The 20,757-nt window shown below is 43.3% G+C and overlaps 1 protein-coding gene across 12 annotated transcripts in view; it reads left to right on the top strand.

Moving 5' to 3' along the window:
* Nucleotides 1-20,757, top strand: part of LOC140133136 (uncharacterized) — a 254,866-nt gene that overhangs the window by 160,018 nt on the left and 74,091 nt on the right. For 11 of the 12 annotated variants that reach the window (XM_072152850.1, XM_072152859.1, XM_072152858.1 and 8 more), the window contains 3 exons: nucleotides 1,581-1,688; nucleotides 8,788-8,875; nucleotides 12,537-12,611. In XM_072152850.1, coding sequence (XP_072008951.1) covers nucleotides 1,581-1,688; nucleotides 8,788-8,875; nucleotides 12,537-12,611 — 271 coding nt within the window. The remainder of the gene's footprint in view (nucleotides 1-1,580; nucleotides 1,689-8,787; nucleotides 8,876-12,536; nucleotides 12,612-20,757) is intronic. The other variant, XM_072152851.1, reaches the window with a different exon arrangement.

Raw genomic sequence — 20,757 nt, 5'->3', positions numbered from 1 at the left:
TAGATAATATTTATCCCCATAACCAAATTGACCACACGTCCCCCTAGATTATCAAATATACCCCCATAATAAAACCACTCTGTGCCGCCTGCATATATCACAAATTATATTGCGACCCTGAATTTATCATTACTCTATAGCCCTTGAATAAATGATACTGTACCCCGAATAAATTAAAATGTGGTGCCCTCCAATCACCTACTTATCAATTTAATTATTTGATTCTATTATAACATAGAGCCCCCAAAATTATGAAAAGTATCTTGACACATTCAACCCGTTTGTAAGCATAATCCATGTGGTAAGGAGCAAGTTAGGGAGAAAGGGAGCTGAATGCTCCTCAAATTCAGTCAGTGTAGAGGCATTAATCAAAGTGGATTGGGGTGTACTTGACTTTACACCCCCTCCCTGACTTTTTCTTGCTCCTTATCACATGGATTAGACTTACATTTATCTTGCTGCAAAAGTGCACTCAATTAATGAGTACATGTAAGGGATGGGGATTACACACTGTACAATGTAATGAAGGTTGTTAACTACGACACTCCCTGCTGCCAGGTTCCCTTTAACTCAACACTCACTGACAGATATTTCAGCAAGCAAGCTGTTAAGGATTTATGAAGAGGGCTCACAGGGTGAGCCTTCTTCATACAGGCATGGGGTTTGCTGCATATTGCAGCAAACAACCATCGCTATCAACGTTTACCCCTTGATTGCCGCCGGCATTTACATGGGCACTGCAATCTTGGTTAAGATCGCCGCTCCCCCTGATGTCATAAGGGAGCAGCGATCGATTGCCGAGGCTGTATGGTTGCTGTAGATTATGGCACATTGTAATAAAATGCCATATACTACAATACAGTATATACAAATAAGAAATACAGACTCCAGAGGGTCTAAAAAAAAAATTATTAAAAACTCAAATCACCCACCTTTAAATAGAACTGATACAAAATGAAATAAACAGTAAAAATCACAAGCACGTTAGGTATCGTCTTGTACCTATCTATCAAAATATAAAATGGTTATTGCCAGCAGTGAACCTCTTAGCGGAAAATAGCGCCCAAATATCAGAAACACTATTTTACATGACATAAAAATTGTAAGAACAAGTGATCAAAAGGTTGCACAATCCTCAAAATGGTAGCAATGGAAATTAGAGCTGATCATCTCACAAAAAATTAAGCCTAAATGAGCTCTTTACACCAAACTAAGAAAAAGTTAATGGCATCAGAAGATGGCGAAACAAATTTATTTCTTTTGTATACGTTGTTTGAATTTTTGAAAATGTATTTACACAAAATCAATCCTATATTTACTTGGTATCACCGTGATCGTACCAAACCAAAGAATAAAGCTGAGGTGTTATTTGGAGCGCACAGTCGTAAGAACTGAGCCCACAAGAAAGTGACGCACATTTTTTTTTTACCAATTTCACCACATTTGGAATTTTTTTTCAGCTTCTCAGTACATGACATTGAATACTAAATAACATCTCTGATAAGTAAAATTTGTTATGCAGAACAGGTTAGTAAATGAAAATGTTTTGTTAATTTGGTCATTTTGTTTTTATCCTTCAGAAATATTTTCAGATATCAGATGAGACGGACATAGTATTCATCCAGCAAATTATCGACAAATTTAAAAGCAAGGTACAGGAATTTTTTGAAAATGCCAGAAAAGAAAAGGTAATTTTTTTTCTCCTTTACGTTAACGTTAAAGACTCTCTCCTTTAATACAGATTTCTTATATAATTAGTCTACAGAATAACTAGTGCACCTGCGCTGGCATTATATCCACTATAGCTAATAACACGATCTATTGTGGCAAATATTCCCTCTGCCAGCACCAAACCACTTTAGTTAACTGATGTAGTATAGGAGCCACAATAATTTCACTATTATTGGTTACTATGACTATTACGATATTAATAACGGGTTACTATGACAAATATACTATTATGAAAAGTATGATACAGGTAAGGTGTAGTGCCAATAAACATCACCTAAATCAATATGAATATATGTATAGGGGAATATTCGAAAAGAGGATAGCCTTTTCCTAAATTTTAATATGAATATGGGTCCTTTTACTATGCCAACCATCTCATTACCTAACCTTTAACATTTACTAATAGCGTAACTGCATATAGATATAGACTATTTTTTTTTTGTATTTATATGTACATGGGTAATACAACGATTTGCGCTATTAATTGTATTTTGTTCTGCATTTTTTTCTGCACTTAAGTCCATACTAATGTGTCACAATTTATACCACCTGTGTGTTTTTTAGTTTTTTTTTTACCCCCACCCCTTTTCTTACCTATATGATGAATGAATTTCTAGGGTCTGAAGAAGAGGGAGGGGCTCCCTCGAAACGCGTTACACTTGGCTTTTATCATTACCCCTGTTTTTTACCAATAAAATTATTTTTCTACACATCGAATTGGCGCCTCTTGTCCGTTTTTTCATTTCACTGATGATCTACTCTACTGGATATTCCATATTCCAGAACCAAGGACACTGCGCTGCCTCCAATAATACAGGCTGCCACAGGTAACCTCCTTACAGGGGACGGGTACTAATGGGCTATCTATTATTTACTGTGACTACTTCTTTTTCTAGTAAAGGATGGAGAATCACAGAATAGGAGCCATGGCTGCCACACTTTTAGAAACTTTTCTCTGGTGCAGAATGCCTCAGTTGACAGCGCTTCCATGATAAATCAATACCATCTCCTGCACCCATTCAGAAATAGGAGCCACAATAGAAAGCGAATGTTGTGGGCTCACAGCTCTTGCAGCTATTGGGCAAAATCTCAACAGGTTCTGTTTTTGAAGACCAATAACTCTCTTGAAGTGGCATTATTATCTATTTTCCCGGGCTCTATCTGCTGGCGAACCCATAACTGAGTGATATGCTTTGAAAACATGGTCCCAGAAGCATCAGAGCTTGGGGTAACTCCACCATATATGCAGCATGTCGCTTTGGGAGCCCTCACAATGTTTACAGCTTTCTGGATCGGACTGATAGATTTTTATGTAACAGGGATGGGACTGGGTACCACCACAATAGGACCTTACAGTTCCACTCCTGGGCAGAACATGCTCAAGAGAGTGTTTGCATATACAAAATCTTATCTTCCGGTGTAATTCTGGTGTCTAGAACACCTTTCACGTTCTGCCGTGATGGGCAAGGCCGAGGTGTCGGACTCCTGAACCAAAAAGGAATAGATATTTGAAATCACATGCTTCAAGGGAGCAGCAGATCGGAACATACCCTCAAATGTTGTGAGTGACGATTTGAACGATACTTCTGACAACTATGTTCTAAGGAATAATTTCAATTGTGAGTGTTCCAATCAGGAAATGTGGCTTCTGTCCTGGTGGGTTCCCCGCACTACACCAGCAGTGCCCCAACAAGTACCTCATCTACTCGGGGGTCATCACATGCCTTATATCCTTGGAATGGGTCTGGACAGTGCCGATGGGAAATCAGGATTGCAAAATATTGGGGCAAGCTCTCGATAAGAACCTGCGTTGAAGCAGACTCCGCCAAATTGAGTCTCGTAGGAATCATGTAGTAAATGAATCTGCTAGAGTTGCTCATGGTGGCAACCAAGGCAATTGCTTTAACTGAGTCTGAGAGCAGTTCTGCTCCACAGCCACCCGTTGCCTAGAGGAGGCATGATAATGACAAACCACGAAATGGAATAATGGTGATGCCTTGTGGTATGCTTTCCAGTCCAGCGGCCACAGCCCCCCTGCAAGTTTAGGGTGGATCAAGAATTTGCAGCCTATATGAGGCTTAGATGTGCCCCATACGAAACACAGCATTGCTGTGCTGAGTGAAAGGATATAGAGGATGGGGCAGAATAGGAACTCCCTGGAAAATATATAGAAAATGTGGCAATATATCCGTTTTGAGGATATTGATACGCACAAGCCATGATGGATGCGTTTTTTGTTAGGAGGCTATCTCCTTCAAAGTTTATTTCTAACAAAAGTTTGTAGTTTAGGGAGTACAACTCCGAAAGGTTCGTTTGGTATTAAGACCGTGGCCTTCCACTGAAAAAGGAAGTGTTCCTGCATTTGTAGCACTTCAGAGGAAGGGAGGTGAAATTTTAAGAGCTTCAGATTTTCCATAATTTATTTTAAAGTTACTGAAGTGGCTGTACCGCTTGAATTCTTGGATAACGGAGGGAAACGATATGCAAGGTTTCGAGACCCATAGAAGCAGATCATCTGCAAATAATACAGTTTTATATGTATGTCTGGCAACCTGAATATCATTTGATGTTTGGAATATTGTGAATAGCTTTAGCAAGGTGTTCCATTACAATAACTTACAACAATTTGGATAAGGAGCAGAAAAGGGGTTCGTAAAGGAACCGTTAACACCTACCTGGGCCATTGGGCAGAAACCAGAATAGAGAGGCCGATCCGAATTTGTTGCAGCGCCGACATAAAACCCCAATGGCCCCTTTTAAACGTCTTCTCTGCATCGAAGGACAATAAACAGGGAAAAGATGGCACGATGTCCCCAGCTTAGGTACATCAGAAAGTAGCCTTATTAAGATTGTATCTTGCTTCACAACCCGCCTGGTCATTGCAGACCACAGATGGCATATGGGGAGCCTTACAGTCTGCCAGAATCTTGGAATACAACTTAATATCAATATTTAACATCTATATGAGATGATAACTGGAGGGCAAAAGTGGGTTTTGGCTTGGGAATGACGGTTATATGTGCCTCTGAAGCCCATAGGTAGTATCTGGAGAGAGAGAGAACTAAAAACCCTAGCCATGAAAGTGGCAAGTGAGGTGTTCATTAATTAATCAAATTTGGGAATAAAACAGTTTAGCCTGCGGCTCTTCCCTGCAGGGGAATTTTTAACAGTATCAGAAACCTTGCTCTTGCAAACTCCTTGACTACTGACCCCTCCTGGCAGTTGAGTGTCCATAATGCAGTTGTCATTATGCTCGACAAAAGTGGATGGATTAAGATCTGTGATCTGACCCCGGATGTTGGAAAGCTTAGAGTAGCATGGAATTTAGCCTGTATGTCAGCTGGTGATAAGTGTTGTTTCCATGAGAGTCGTATGTGGCACAGTTACGGGGATGAAACAATCAAGACAAGGGGCGCCCACATTTGTTAGAGTGACCATATACATAGCTTTTGATATTTTGTTGTTGACAGGTATATATTGATCAAAGGCTCATTGTAATGGATATGCAGAAACCATATATCCTCGGGTCAAACGAAGACCCGAGGCTACCATGGCAACCGATCGCCGCCTCCCCGATGACGTTCGGGGGCGCGGCGATCGTAACAAAGATGGCGGCGCGCGGGCCAGTTTTTTCTTTGCCGCCAGCAACGGAGGGGTTAATAGCCGCGATCGGTGCAAGCACCGACCACGGTTATTAGCGGTGGGGGTTTTCTGCAATATGCAAAACCCCCCACCTTTGTATGAAGAGGACTCAGCCCGTGAGCCCTCTTCATACACTCCTTATACCTCTGCGCCGTAGAGCTACGGCGTTAAGGGGTTAAACTGGTCACAGCAGAGATTAAACAGATAAAACCTTCCAAAACAAGGATTGCTTCTAACTTAACTGCTAATGAGCAACTGGCACTGATTGAACTTACGAATAATTCCGATAGTAATCAAGCCTTCAGATAAAGGCGGTAATATTGTAATACAGGATAAGAAAGACTATATTGAGATGGCCAGGAGACTCTTGGATGATTAGGACACTTATGTCAGTTTAGAAAGAAATCCCACTGTATCCTTCTTGAGTGAACTGAAATCGCTCTTGGATGGAGCCCTTAATGAAGGATTTATATCCAAAGATGAATACTTAATCATGTTTAACCCAGCACCAACCATTGCTACTTTCTATGCGCTGCCGAAAGTGCACAAAAAACGCACACCGATGCCAGGGAGACCTATAGTCTCGGGGAATGACAATCTGACCCAAAATGCCAGTGTGAATATTAATAAGATCTTGGCACCATTTGTTGAAAGTCTTCCATCTTTCCTTAGAGACACCAAAAACACTATATCCTGTCTACAGGACATAGAGATCTCCCCTAATGTCCTCCTGGCATCACTTGATGTAGAAGCCCCCTACAGCAGCATCCATCATGATTTAGGCCTTCAAGGAGTAGCATTTTTTCTTTCGACACGTGGTTTGCAATATCAGGCACATGATCACTTTACGTTGTCACTTTTGGAATTTGTGTTAAAACATTATTATTTTTTTTTTTAAGGGGTCTTCTTTTGGCAGAAAAAGGGCAACTACTCAAGTTTATTTTTAGGTTGTTGGAAAGCCACTATAGTTTTTACACAAATTATGTACATAGGTCTCATCTGCGCAAGCGCTGTATTTTCCTCCTTTCTCTTTCTGGTACCCGATCCTGCCAGTGCACAGACGCCGTCTTTGATCTTGCCGAAAGGTCCCTTGGCTTAAGATGCCACAGGATGAGAAGTATGCCATGGTTCTCCTTTAGACTGCAAAGCTGGTGATTGTGACCCCTGGGGGCTTTGCATAATTCCCTGCATAGATGCCACTGAGGATGTCCGTGTATGCCAAGGGCCTTGTACCATTGGCAGGTGATCTGGGTCATTATGATAGGATGTCGCTGTTGGGTCTGTATCAGTGAAGGGTGGCATGGCAGGTGGTGGTACTGCCACGAGTTGTCCCCACTTGTCACAGCCCAGAGCCGGAGGAACCCCCTTTTTTCATAGACTGAAGTGTCCCAGAGCCCTGGGGAATTATACAGTGCTCGAGACCCTGTGGTCTAGACTGAGCGTACAGATCCCCTGGTGTGAATTACTGCAACTGGCCAGGTCAAGCCCCCAGTGTTGATCTGAGCATTGCCTGCGTTAGGTCTCTTCCTGGGGGAAAAGAGGGGGGGATCAGGCTCTGTAGTGCATTGATAGGAGGGGCCTGCGGCCAGTTGTTGTCTGATTCTCACATGATCAGCAGAGAACCCTCCATGCTACTTGTTTGCCTTGATGTCTGTGAGAACCCACGGTAAGTCTGGCGTCATGTAGTGGTTCCCTGAGTGGCCAATGCTGGGTGGGACATCTTCAGAGTTATATCAGTAGCCAGTTGTGCTCAGGATATGGTGTCTCTCGCCCCAGTGAAGGCTGCTGCCCCAAGTTAATGTTATACTCCAATGGTCCCAGTATCAGAGGCCTTCCCTGTGAGCTACAGCAGAAGCTGTCTTTATTCTGGCTATTCCCCCACTGTTATTGGCCAACTCACTGTGCTCCCTGGGGGACACAGTCTGCTTGCCTGTTGCCAAGTCAGAGGGCGCTGCTGTGTAAACAGTCTGTGGCATGGCATACTGTTCTCTTGAGTCAATCCCATGGGCTAGTGCGGGAAGTATTCCACTGCTGGCATTAATCTTGAAAGGGAGCCCTCTGATCGCCATGGTCCCACCAAGTTAGGATCCCAGAGCTATGAGGTCTGCTACTACTTCAGGTTCCACCCTCTCTTCCAGGGTGAACAGGATCTGGATCCGCCTAAGTCGGCTGCAGTGCGGAAGCCCTTTGCAGGGAATGGGGCGCTGCCATTTTTGGATCTGCTAGCATGAAGCTGGCCATGGCACGGCCTGTGATGCAACAGCCGATACCCCTTGTTGAGTGGTGACTTCCTGGGGTCAGAGGAGTCCTGGCCACCTTCCTCTTCTTGGGGTCATAAGGTGTCACAGATGGCTGCTGGTGATGTCGGATGTACACGGATAAGCCCAGGTGAAGGCAGGAGCTATTGCAGCATGTGTATGAGCTACTCCAAAGCCAGGCCATGCCCCCCTAAAACAGCAATCTATATTTAATAGACGTTTCTATATTGTCCAGCTTTTACTCTGTAATCTCGGGAATTGTATTTTTTAGCTTTACACCGTTTCACTGCATATGTCGGTATTGTTTCCCTGTTTTTTTTCTACAGTCAACTATTAATGTATTGAACTATTAATGTTGTTGGAGTAATATTAATTTGGACTATTAATGTTCCTTCTATTGTTATTGTTGTACTTCAGTGGTTGAGTAGTGGCAGAGTGAATATTCTACACAATAGATGGTATAATCGGTCATATATTGCAAAGCACAAATGCAGTTTAGGTATTTATTTTACATATACTTTTGTTGGGTCAGGGGTTCCCGATCCCTAGCTCAGTGCAGGCACACAAATAGATTTAAAACGCATCTCTTCACTGCTGCTAATGGCTACATATGGTTACCTAAATAGCACCATGTAATTTGTGGTTCATAAGTTAATCCACAGAACAGCTAAACAAAGTTTTAAATATTTGGGGAGACTTAAAGGGGTATTCTTGTCTGGGCATTCACATTCTGTTTCATTAATCTCCCGTGTATAAACATTTCTTCAATTGGATGCTATTAAAAAATGTTCCTTTTGTGAAGATAGCTTCCTCTGTTACGACCACCTCACATTTTGGCAGCTCTTATTAGGTAGATCTGTGACAGTAGGTTTCCTTTAAATGCTTTCTTGGCTTCCAATCGCTTAACCCATTCCCATCCCTTTTTTTGTTTTACCCATCAAAAACCAAAACTTTTTTACTATACATATTTTCTGCAGGACCAAATGTACTACTAGTGGCAAACTTATTTTTAAATTGCATTTATTACTTATGTTTAGTACAATATACTAGGAAACTTGAAAAGATGTCATTCTGTCTAAATCTATGGAGTGAATTTGGGAGAATATAGTGTGTTTTATGAACCTTTTACCTACTGTATTGCACTTGTTTTCTTTAGGAAGCCCAATCTATACATGATGATGAAAATCAGGAAACCGAGAAATTGAAAATTACCTCTCCAGCAGAGAGTATTCTTCAACAAGCAGGTTTCAATTATAATATAATATCTTGATTTTTTCAGAAATAATGCTATTTTCTTTGATCCATAGTTTGGTTTGTAAGGGGTATACCATGCTACTAGAACAGTGTTTTACAGAGTTACCAACGTACATCAATATAACAAATGACGTAAGCCAGATCAGTGCAGAAGGCGCCAGATATATGAAGACCTCCGGTAATGCTATCTAACACTGCAGCTCACAAAAGCTATCCGACGTGATTCATGAGGAGGCGGGGTTGGGGCGTAGTTAGAGGCGGTGACGCGCGGCAGTCACTGCCGGCCTATGGAGCGTGCGGGGCGGTCTGGGAAAAGGCAGCACCTCGTACCACCCCCTCATGAATACACTGTACCTTGCCGCAGTGTTAGATAGCGTTACCGGAAGTAATTTCTAAATGTTACTACCCTATGTTACTTGACAATTTATAAAAAGATTGGGGGAGATTTATTAATCTTTACTTTACATTTTCATCATTTTTGAAATGTCTGGATAATTTATTTTGATGTCACACGGCTTACAAATCGAATATCGCTTTTCCTAATTTTCAGAATTGACTATTTTGGGACTAAATACTGTTTTGAATGAAATTTTACATATTTAACATCAACCCCCCCCCCTATAAAACTAACCCATTTTCATATCTGCACCCCTCAAACTATTAGAAACCGCTTTTAAGAAGATTGTTAACCTTCATAGTATTTACTTCAAAATGGAGGTGAAATTTAGAATGGTCAATTTGTGTCGGTTATACGTTCATTTAGCCCTAAAATTTACACATTTCCAAAAGATAAAAAGAGAAAACTCATCTTACAATTTGTTATGCGATTTCTCCTGAGTGCAGAGACCCCCCACATGTGGCCGTTATTTGTTTTATGGGCGTACAGCGAGGCACAGAAGGGAAGGAGCGCCCTTCAGCTGCCAGGATTTTAGTTTCCTCATTGGCCCCTTTTGTAGGCTATACAATTTTCAGATTTTTGTTATTGGGGCCATGTGCACATGGCATTTTATTTGCGGGATGAGATGCTTTTTCCATTTTGGGGTTGGTATGCCCCATTGTTGAAAATTTTGGTATATTTTTTTGAGGGCAGGAGTAGAAAAGCATCAATTCTGTACTGGATTTTTTAGACTAATAATCATGTTATCTTTATTCTATGGGTCAGTACGATTACGGGGATACCACACATGTCTCTTTATATGTTATGGGGATTATGGGCATTTTTATTGATTTATTACGTTGTTTTTTTAATTAAATAACATTTTTTTTTTTTAACTTTTTGACAATTTCCATTATGGGACATGAACAAGCAATCATCTGATGTGTTGGCTATCAGTTATAGACGGCACCCTGTGTTTCCCGATGCCGGTTCGGCTCAGATCTTGAGCTGAACCGACATCAGAGCTGCGTCCAATATATCGGACGCTGATTGCCAAGTTGTTAAACAGACTACTGGAACCTGTCTTTAGATTGAAATGTGAAATCCTGATTACAGGTTTCCTTTAACGGAGAATAAATATTTTCATTGCTACTAGTATTTGTTCAAAGTGATTTTTAATACCGTATATACTCGTGTATAAGCTGAGTTTTTCAGCACAAAAAATGTGCTGAAAAACTTCCCCTTGGCTTATACACGAGTCTATTAGCAAAAAAAAAATTACCCACTTAAAAAAATAAACTTAAATACTCATCCTCCGATGTCAGCGCGGCTCCCCGATGTAAGCACGGCTTACCGATGTTCCCGATGTCAGTGCGTCCCGTCTTCTTTCTTCTCCGTGGCTCCTCTTCTCTCTTCTTTCTTCTGTCATCGACGCGGCCATGTTTTCTTCGTGGCTGCGCATACTATGACTTCAGCAGCGGCCGCGTCATAGTATGCGCCTGCTAGAAGAAAACATGGGCACGTCCATGCCGGAATAGTGAAGAGGAGCCGCGGAGAAGAAAGAAGACGGGATGCGCTGACATCGGGGAGCCGCGCTGACATCGGAGGGTGAGTATTTAAGTTTATTTTTTTTAAGGGCCGTGAGGGCAGGCTGTATACTACTAGGGGCAGGCTGTATACTACTAGGGGCAGGCTGTATACTACTAGGGGCAGGCTGTATACTACTAGGGGCAGGCTGTATACTACTAGGGGCAGGCTGTATACTACTAGGGGCAGGCTAGTATCATCTACATGATACAATGGGAGAAACAGTATATTTTTTGTGACAACAATCCACACAGGTCGTCTATAGAGTGGTTTGGCCGCTATATAGACGACCTGTTGTGGATTTGGAATGATACTCCATTAGAATTTGAGAATTTTGTCTCCTACCTCAACTCAAATGAGATGAATTTAAAATTTACACATTTCTTTGGGGGCTTATGTATAGATTTCTTGGATGTCACTTTGGAAGCAAAAAAGGACATGGTCACAATATCCCCTTTTCGCAAACCGGTATCAGGGAACACTATTCTGTTGTCCACGTCGTGCCACCCTAAGCACGTCGTGGACAACATCCCTTTCGGGGAATTGATCCGTATCCGTAGAAACAGCTCTACGGATACCATATTTTACCAACATTTATGGGATTGGGAACATAGGCTGTTAGAGAGAAGGTACAGACCTAAGATCCTGTCCTCTGCTAAAAAAAAGACTAAGCAACATACAAAGGTCCACACTTTTGAAAGACAAACAACATAACACTTCACAAAAAAGAGGAGACGGTCTGACCCCCATCTCCTTTACCACCCTTTTTCAGGTTGGCTTTAATCATTGTGATTATGTTTTTAACTTACCACGCTGTTATCTTGTTGGGGGGCGTGACTGTCCCGATCATGTGATCCGATCACGTGACTGTCACGCTCAGTGCTCGTCATGTGATTCGGGGGCGTGGTCGTGACGTCACACGCCATAGAGCAGCGCGAGGTTTAAATAGAGGTAAGAACTTCTTGTAGATGTATCCATGACTAAGCTCATCTGAGCGAAACACGTTGGATTTACCCCGTGTATCCTTGTATGTGCACACTGCCGTGATATGTTTTTAAAGAGGAACGAATAAAAGAAACTTTTCATCTTTATACTACAACTGTTTCCTGAAGCGCTGGTTTTTCTACTCTTTTACTAGGGGCAGGCTGTATACTACTAGGGGCAGGCTGTATACTACTAGGGGCAGGCTGTATACTACTAGGGGCAGGCTGTATACTACTAGGGGCAGGCTGTATACTACTAGGGGCAGGCTGTATACTACTAGGGGCAGGCTGTATACTACTAGGGGCAGGCTGTATACTACTAGGGGCAGGCTGTATACTACTAGGGGCTGGCTGTATACTACTAGGGGCTGGCTGTATACTACATGGGGGCTGGCTGTATACTACATGGGGGCTGGCTGTATACTACATGGGGGCTGGCTGTATACTACATGGGGGCTGGCTGTATACTACATGGGGGCTGGCTGTATACTACATGGGGGCTGGCTGTATACTACATGGGGGCTGGCTGTATACTACATGGGGGCTGGCTGTATTCTTCTGGGGGCTGGCAGGCTGTATACTACTGGGGTTGTTTGACCAATACATTTCCCGCCCTCGGCTGTTTCTATGTGTTTATTGTACAGAAGAAAAAGATTCCATATTATATTTAAATCATTGTTTTATTGATTTTTATTTATCTTCTAGATTCTACAACCATTTCAAAAGCAAATGATAGTAATATATTTAAAAGTACTTCTGACCAAGCAAACGGCTGTAAAGGTGAGTTTTCTTTAACCCCTTAAGGACGGAGAATTTTTTTTAAGTTAAGGCTCAGTACTTTTTTAAAATATTTGACCAGTGTCTCTTCCTGTGGTAATAACTTTTCAAAACTTTAAAGGGAACCTTTCACCATGGACCTCATTTTCACTAAAGACGGTTTGCAGAAGCCCATCACAACTTCAGTGCAAATATGCCTTTCTGCCTTTTATAAGCATTTGCATTACAATATAATTGTGTTTTATAACTTACCATGCACCCTGACAAATTCCTGGGGTAGTCACAGGAGATGGGTTTTGGTTTAGATGCATTTCAAAAAACATGTGAGTTGTCTGTGTTACTCCACAAAGCTTAGCCCCCACCTTTGTGTTCCTGTACAGCTCCTTCCTCCTGCTCCTTCACAGAGCTCACAGCCTGGTGAGCTGACATCAGTGGGGGAGGGAGGAGCTGTACAGGAGCACAAAGATGGGCCAGTCTGCCGCACAGACAGGTCACATGTTTTGTTTTGAAATGCATCCAAACCAAAGCATAACCGCTGATTTTGCTTAAAGGAAAAGAGGAAAGAGAAGGGGGTGAAGCACTCATAGGGTTACACTGTAATATAAAGAAACAAATGTGGATGTGTGCATGTCCACTCACCTGATGTAGTTATGTCCTTGTCGGCCGGGTCTGCTCTTCTCCTCACAACATTCTGGGGTCTGTTGGTAATTCAGCGTTTTGTCCGGAAAAAAACCCTGAGAAAATGGGGCGCTCCACATGTAGCCATGCTTCCAATTTTTCAGACCATAGAGACAGCTCGCTCAAAGTTTGGTCCAACTAAATTTTAATTTATATTATTTTACGACCTCTTTATCAAGCTTATCAAGATAAAAACAGTGCCTGTTTTTATCTTGATAAGCCTGATAAAGAGATCATGTTTCTGACGTTGAAATGCATAGATTTTAAGAAAACCTTTTACAATTTGTTTTTATTGTAAAACATTTTTATTTATTTGGACCAAACTTTGAGCAAGCTGTCTCTATGGTCTAAAAATTGGAGCACCCCATTTTCTTGTTTTCTTTTTTCTGACAAAACTCTGAATACCCCAGGATTTTGTCAGGGTGCAAGGCAAGTTATAACACACAATTATATTGTAATGGAAATGCTTATAAAAGCCAGAAAGACATATTTGCACTGCAGGTATGATGGGCTTTTACAAGATGTCTTTAGTGAAAATGAGGTCCCTGGTTACAGATTCCCTTTAAGATATCCCTGTTATTTGGAGATTTTCTCGTGAGACATTGTAGTTTATGTTAGTAGTATCATTTCGGTGATCTTTTTTTTTTTTTTGGGTGGGGGGGAGAGGGTTAAAATTCAATACAGCCAGTCCCCATATTACTGTCAAGACAGATTCCATAGCTTTGTCCTTAAGTTGAATTTGTATGCAAGTCGAAATTGTATATTTTATATTTGTAGATCTGGGCAAAAAAATTTATTTGCTGTTATTGGACCAAGAACTATCAATAAAGATTTATTACAGACACAGGTGATCATTGCAGCCTGGGACTTAAGTAAAGCATCCAGAGAGCTTCACCAGAGGTCACAGTGGGCAGAGAGGGACCGCCTGAAATTTTAAAAAAATTTAGAAAAAAATAACAATTTTTCAAGTTTCAAATGTTCTTTTCGACAAAAAGTCATACTATTTTTTATTTTATTTTTTTTTAGAAACTTTTTGCCATTGGTCTTACTTTTATTTCTATAATTTGTTTTACGCTTCCATTTTTTAAGGATGTGAGAAGGTTTCAAGTTTTAGTAACAACTTCTCGGATTTTCAAGAGATTTGAAAAATGCTGAATTTTTGGTACCCTATAAATGCTTATGTACCTTATATACTCGAGTATAAGCCTAGTTTTTCAGCACAAAAAATGTGCTGGAAAACCCAAACTCGGCTTATACTCAAGTCAAAAAATAAATATATCTAAACTCACCTTTCCGGCGACCCCTGTATATCTTCTGTGCGATCTGTCCGGCAGCGGCAGCAGGCTATATACACTGGGGCAGGGTCTGGCAGGCTATATACACTGGGGCAGGGTCTGGCAGGCTATATACACTGGGGCAGGGTCTGGCAGGCTATATACACTGGGGCAGGGTCTGGCAGGCTATATACACTGGGGCAGGGTCTGGCAGGCTATATACACTGGGGCAGGGTCTGGCAGGCTATATACACTGGGGCAGGGTCTGGCAGGCTATATACACTGGGGCAGGGGCTGGCTGGCTATATACACTGGGGCAGGGGCTGGCTGGCTATATACACTGGGGCAGGGTCTGGCAGGCTATATACACTGGGGCAGGGTCTGGCAGGCAATATACACTGGGGCAGGGTCTGGCAGGCAATATACACTGGGGCAGGGTCTGGCAGGCTATATACACTGGGGCAGGGTCTGGCAGGCTATATACACTGGGGCAGGGTCTGGCAGGCTATATACACTGGGGCAGGGTCTGGCAGGCTATATACACTGGGGCAGGGTCTGGCAGGCTATATACACTGGGGCAGGGTCTGGCAGGCTATATACACTGGGGCAGGGTCTGGCAGGCTATATACACTGGGGCAGGGTCTGGCAGGCTATATACACTGGGGCAGGGTCTGGCAGGCTATATACACTGGGGCAGGGTCTGGCAGGCTATATACACTGGGGCAGGGTCTGGCAGGCTATATACACTGGGGCAGGGTCTGGCAGGCTATATACACTGGGGCAGGGTCTGGCAGGCTATATACACTGGGGCAGGGTCTGGCAGGCTATATACACTGGGGCAGGGTCTGGCAGGCTATATACACTGGGGCAGGGTCTGGCAGGCTATATACACTGGGGCAGGGGCTGGCTGGCTATATACACTGGGGCAGGGGCTGGCTGGCTATATACACTGGGGCAGGGTCTGGCTGGCTATATACACTGGGGCAGGGTCTGGCTGGCAATATACACTGGGGCAGGGTCTGGCAGGCAATATACACTGGGGCAGGGTCTGGCAGGCAATATACACTGGGGCAGGGTCTGGCAGGCTATATACACTGGGGCAGGGTCTGGCAGGCTATATACACTGGGGCAGGGTCTGGCAGGCTATATACACTGGGGCAGGGTCTGGCAGGCTATATACACTGGGGCAGGGTCTGGCAGGCAATATACACTGGGGCAGGGTCTGGCAGGCAATATACACTGGGGCAGGGTCTGGCAGGCAATATACACTGGGGCAGGGTCTGGCAGGCAATATACACTGGGGCAGGGTCTGGCAGGCAATATACACTGGGGCAGGGTCTGGCAGGCAATATACACTGGGGCAGGGTCTGGCAGGCTATATACACTGGGGCAGGGTCTGGCAGGCTATATACACTGGGGCAGGGTCTGGCAGGCTATATACACTGGGGCAGGGTCTGGCAGGCTATATACACTGGGGCAGGGTCTGGCAGGCTATATACACTGGGGCAGGGTCTGGCAGGCTATATACACTGGGGCAGGGTCTGGCAGGCTATATACACTGGGGCAGGGTCTGGCAGGCTATATACACTGGGGCAGGGTCTGGCAGGCTATATACACTGGGGCAGGGTCTGGCAGGCTATATACACTGGGGCAGGGTCTGGCAGGCTATATACACTGGGGCAGGGTCTGGCAGGCTATATACACTGGGGCAGGGTCTGGCAGGCTATATACACTGGGGCAGGGTCTGGCAGGCTATATACACTGGGGCAGGGTCTGGCAGGCTATATACACTGGGGCAGGGTCTGGCAGGCTATATACACTGGGGCAGGGTCTGGCAGGCTATATACACTGGGGCAGGGTCTGGCAGGCAATATACACTGGGGCAGGGTCTGGCAGGCAATATACACTGGGGCAGGGTCTGGCAGGCAATATACACTGGGGCAGGGTCTGGCAGGCAATATACACTGGGGCAGGGTCTGGCAGGCAATATACACTGGGGCAGGGTCTGGCAGGCAATATACACTGGGGCAGGGTCTGGCAGGCAATATACACTGGGGCAGGGTCTGGCAGGCAATATACACTGGGGCAGGGTCTGGCAGGCAATATACACTGGGGCAGGGTCTGGCAGGCAATATACACTGGGGCAGGGTCTGGCAGGCAATATACACTGGGGCAGGGTCTGGCAGGCAATATACACTGGGGCAGGGTCTGGCAGGCAATATACACTGGGGCAGGGTCTGGCAGGCTATATACACTGGGGCAGGGTCTGGCAGGCTATATACACTGGGGCAGGGTCTGGCAGGCTATATACACTGGGGCAGGGTCTGGCAGGCTATATACACTGGGGCAGGGGCTGGCAGGCTATATACACTGGGGCAGGGGCTGGCAGGCTATATACACTGGGGCAGGGGCTGGCAGGCTATATACACTGGGGCAGGGGCTGGCAGGCTATATACACTGGGGCAGGGGCTGGCAGGCTATATACACTGGGGCAGGGGCTGGCAGGCTATATACACTGGGGCAGGGGCTGGCAGGCTATATACACTGGGGCAGGGGCTGGCAGGCTATATACACTGGGGCAGGGGCTGGCAGGCTATATACACTGGGGCAGGGGCTGGCAGGCTATATACACTGGGGCAGGGGCTGGCAGGCTATATACACTGGGGCAGGGGCTGGCTGGCTATATACACTGGGGCAGGGGCTGGCTGGCTATATACACTGGGGCAGGGGCTGGCTGGCTATATACACTGGGGCAGGGGCTGGCTGGCTATATACACTGGGGAGGCTGTGACCAATGCATTTCCCACCCTCGGCTTATACTCAAGTCAATAGGTTTTCCCAGTATTTTGTGGTAAAATTAGGGGCCTCGGCTTATACTGGGGTCGGCTTATACTCGAGTATATACGGTACTATAAACCCCCACAAGTAACACCATTTTATGAATCTAACATTGCATACTATTCAAATAAGCATTTGAGAAGTCTGTTAACCCTTTAATTCTTTATCTGGAAGCAAACAAAAATGGATTGGAAATTTTGAAATTTCAATTGTTGAATAAGATTATTCTCATTTAGCCCTAAAATGTACACATTCCGAAGGAATGTGAGGTAAATGTACATCCCAAATTTTTTGTCCGGCTTCTTCCGAGTACGGCAATACCAGACATGTGGATGTCAACTGCTGTTTCATTGCACAGCGATGTCCAGAACAGAGTTAGTACTATTGGGTTTTTGGCAGGCCATTTTGGTTGCAAATGATTTGTGGTGCTAAAGTGTACTTGAAGAGCCCCTGAAGAAAACTCCAAAAGATTACTCCAAGAAACTCCAAGACCAACATGCTGGCCAAAATCTCTGTTTTAAAATGTTTGGATTTGGAGTGCCATGTCATGTTTGCAGGGCCGTGAGGTACCAGTTCAATAGAAAACCCTCGAGAAATTATACCATTTTGGAAACTAGACCCCTCAAAGAATTTATCTGGGGTTGTGGTGAGCATTTTAACCCGCAACATACAGGCCAAAATCTTATGCAAAGTAAATGGCACAGAGTGAAAATTGTGTTTTTATGTCAAATATGCCATTTATTTTGCCCAACTCATGCTGCTGGGGACAAACACCCCAAAAATCATTCTGCGGGTTACCCGGTTAGAGCAATACCTTATAGGTGGCAATAAACGACAGGAAAAGGCACCCGGCAGGGCTCAGTAGAGGGCAAGCAAAATATTAGCTTTTGGAGCTCCCTTTTCGCTAGATTGGTGTTGCGGGTCCCCCAGAGGTACCAGTACAATAGAAACCCCCAAGTAGTCACCCTGTTTTGGAAAGGGTACCTCTCAAAGAATGTATATAGGGTTGTATGAGCATTTTAACCCCTAAGATGCTGGCTCAAATGTAATACAAAGTGACCAGTGCAGAGTGAAAATTGCATTGCAATTTATCAAATATGCCATTGTAGTGACAAAAGTATTTTGCCCAACTCATGCCACTGGGGAAAAACAAACCAACAATCATTCTGCATGGCACCCCGGTTAGGGCAATACCCCATAGGTAGCAATAATCTGCAGGATGGAGCCACGGTAGGGCTCAAAAGGTAATACCTGGCATTTGGAGCACGGACATTGTAGGCATTTTTTTCTTTTTGGCATCATGAAGTATTTGTAGATCCCAATAGGGACCAGTACAGTAGAAACCGCTAAGATCTGACCCTAACCACAAGAACTGACCCCCTGACGAGCGACCATCTTCTGTCCTGTGTCTGCTCTGTGCGTAGAAAATCAACGGACTTATTGAAGGGCCAGTAGCATTTTAATTCTCCATTACAGTGTTTGTCCATAGCATTTGTCTGCTAAGGGGAGCAAAATTTTAAATAACTAATAATATATTAGCTTATATTTTAATGACCCATTTGTATTTGAATTATTCTTATTCCTGGAATACCCCTTTAAGGAATCTTTATGAAACGTCTAGACCGTGAGCTGTGGTTTTGCGTTTCCTTTTTTCTTGTTCATCATGGATTTTTAAATGATTGGAATAGAGAAAATCTGTATGTTTTCAGTAAAACTGTATCATATCAGTATCATATTGTGAGCAGGATTTTTTTTAAGTTTTTTTTTTTTTTGCTATTGGTATTATTGATTGTATCAACACAATGGTCCAAAATAAGGAAATATTTGAGGATATTCACAACACCCATGGAGACCTCAAATAGTTTGAAACATCAACCGTCCACCAGATGATCACAGTTGACTTAAATTCTACTGTTTGGTATATTCTATGCACACAGTTTTGCTCTAACACTTTTGATAAATCTCCCCTATGTGCCTGGGATTTTATTTTCAGATAGGTGCAAATTGCCAGCAGCGGACTGAAGTGACTATGTGACTTTCTATGCAAACTTTTATTGGAAAAAAAAAAAGGTCAAACGTCATGAATCGGACTTTGTATGGCATTACACTAGCAGTAGTTATATCTTTACACCAAAATAATGAAGTGGCGTTAATAGTCTCATGCAAAAAAATGCTTTTTTTAGTAGTTTTTTCTTTACACCATAAAATCCCAGCAAAACCAATGATAAATAACCTTTATTGGGCATTTGTATGTACACATACACAAAGTTTTTTAAAGGAAACCTACCAGTTCAAATGGTAGGGGTAAGCTGTAAATACCGAGCAGCAGCCTACTTTCGTTAGTGTTATTAACCGCTGTAACACTTTTTAAAGTTTATAGCTATAGCTGCTTAGGTGCTGCGTGCGCACGACCACATTGGAAATCCCGTAGACGTCGCGCGCAGCGTCGAAGCAGCTTCAGCTATAAACTTTAAAAAGTGTTAAAACCGCGAAACAGCTAACGAAAGTAAGCACCGGCACCAGCTCACCCTGATGGTGTTCTGTATTTACAGCTTACCCCTACCATTTGAACTGGTAGGTTTCCTTTAATTTCAGAATGTATATAATGTATATGCTTGTAGAAGTTGTATCAATACAGCAGGATGCCCCAATGCTGTATAATAACGCATCACTGGTTCAATAAATCCTTAAAAAATCCCCAAATATATACCATATTTTCCGGCGTATAAAACAACCTTTTAAACCCTGAAATTCTTTTCAGAAATGGCAGGTAAGGGGGGCACTTAAAAGCAAGATTCACCTGCAGCAAACATCCACCCATAATACCTACAAGGGTGGTACACTTGTTGGGTGGTGTCCACCCTTGCTCTGTATATACCTGTGTATGTGTCCCTTGTCCTCTGTTATTCCTCTGGGTAATGTGCATTACTTGTTTGTAGACCAAAATTGACAACAGTCGTGCATAACCCATCTGTCACTAGTTAAAAAATACCTTTTATTTGTATATATTAAAAAGGGGTAAAATATACACCACAAAGAGCAACAGTAAAAATAAGATTTAAAGCACAGCTGTAATGGGTAATCGGTTATTTTTCTTGGATATCAGGTGGTAGGTGCTATCGGAGATAGAAATAGCTTTATAGTACAATCTGTTAACCACAGTTATTTTCACAATGGAAAACATAGAGAACAATGCTAGTATAAATTATATCAGCAAAAGACAGTGGTGTTTGTTTGTAAATTTACTATTTACTATTTCTCCATGATGGCATTTATTTATTACATATTATGACAATGTATCAGTTTTATTATTCTTGTAATCAGACCTGTGCTGTACTAGCTTAGAACTACAGAGTGGC

This window comes from Engystomops pustulosus, chromosome 5 (genome assembly GCF_040894005.1).
Source record: "Engystomops pustulosus chromosome 5, aEngPut4.maternal, whole genome shotgun sequence".
Lineage (NCBI taxonomy): Eukaryota > Metazoa > Chordata > Amphibia > Anura > Leptodactylidae > Engystomops > Engystomops pustulosus.
This window is presented reverse-complemented; position numbering and strand designations above follow the sequence as displayed.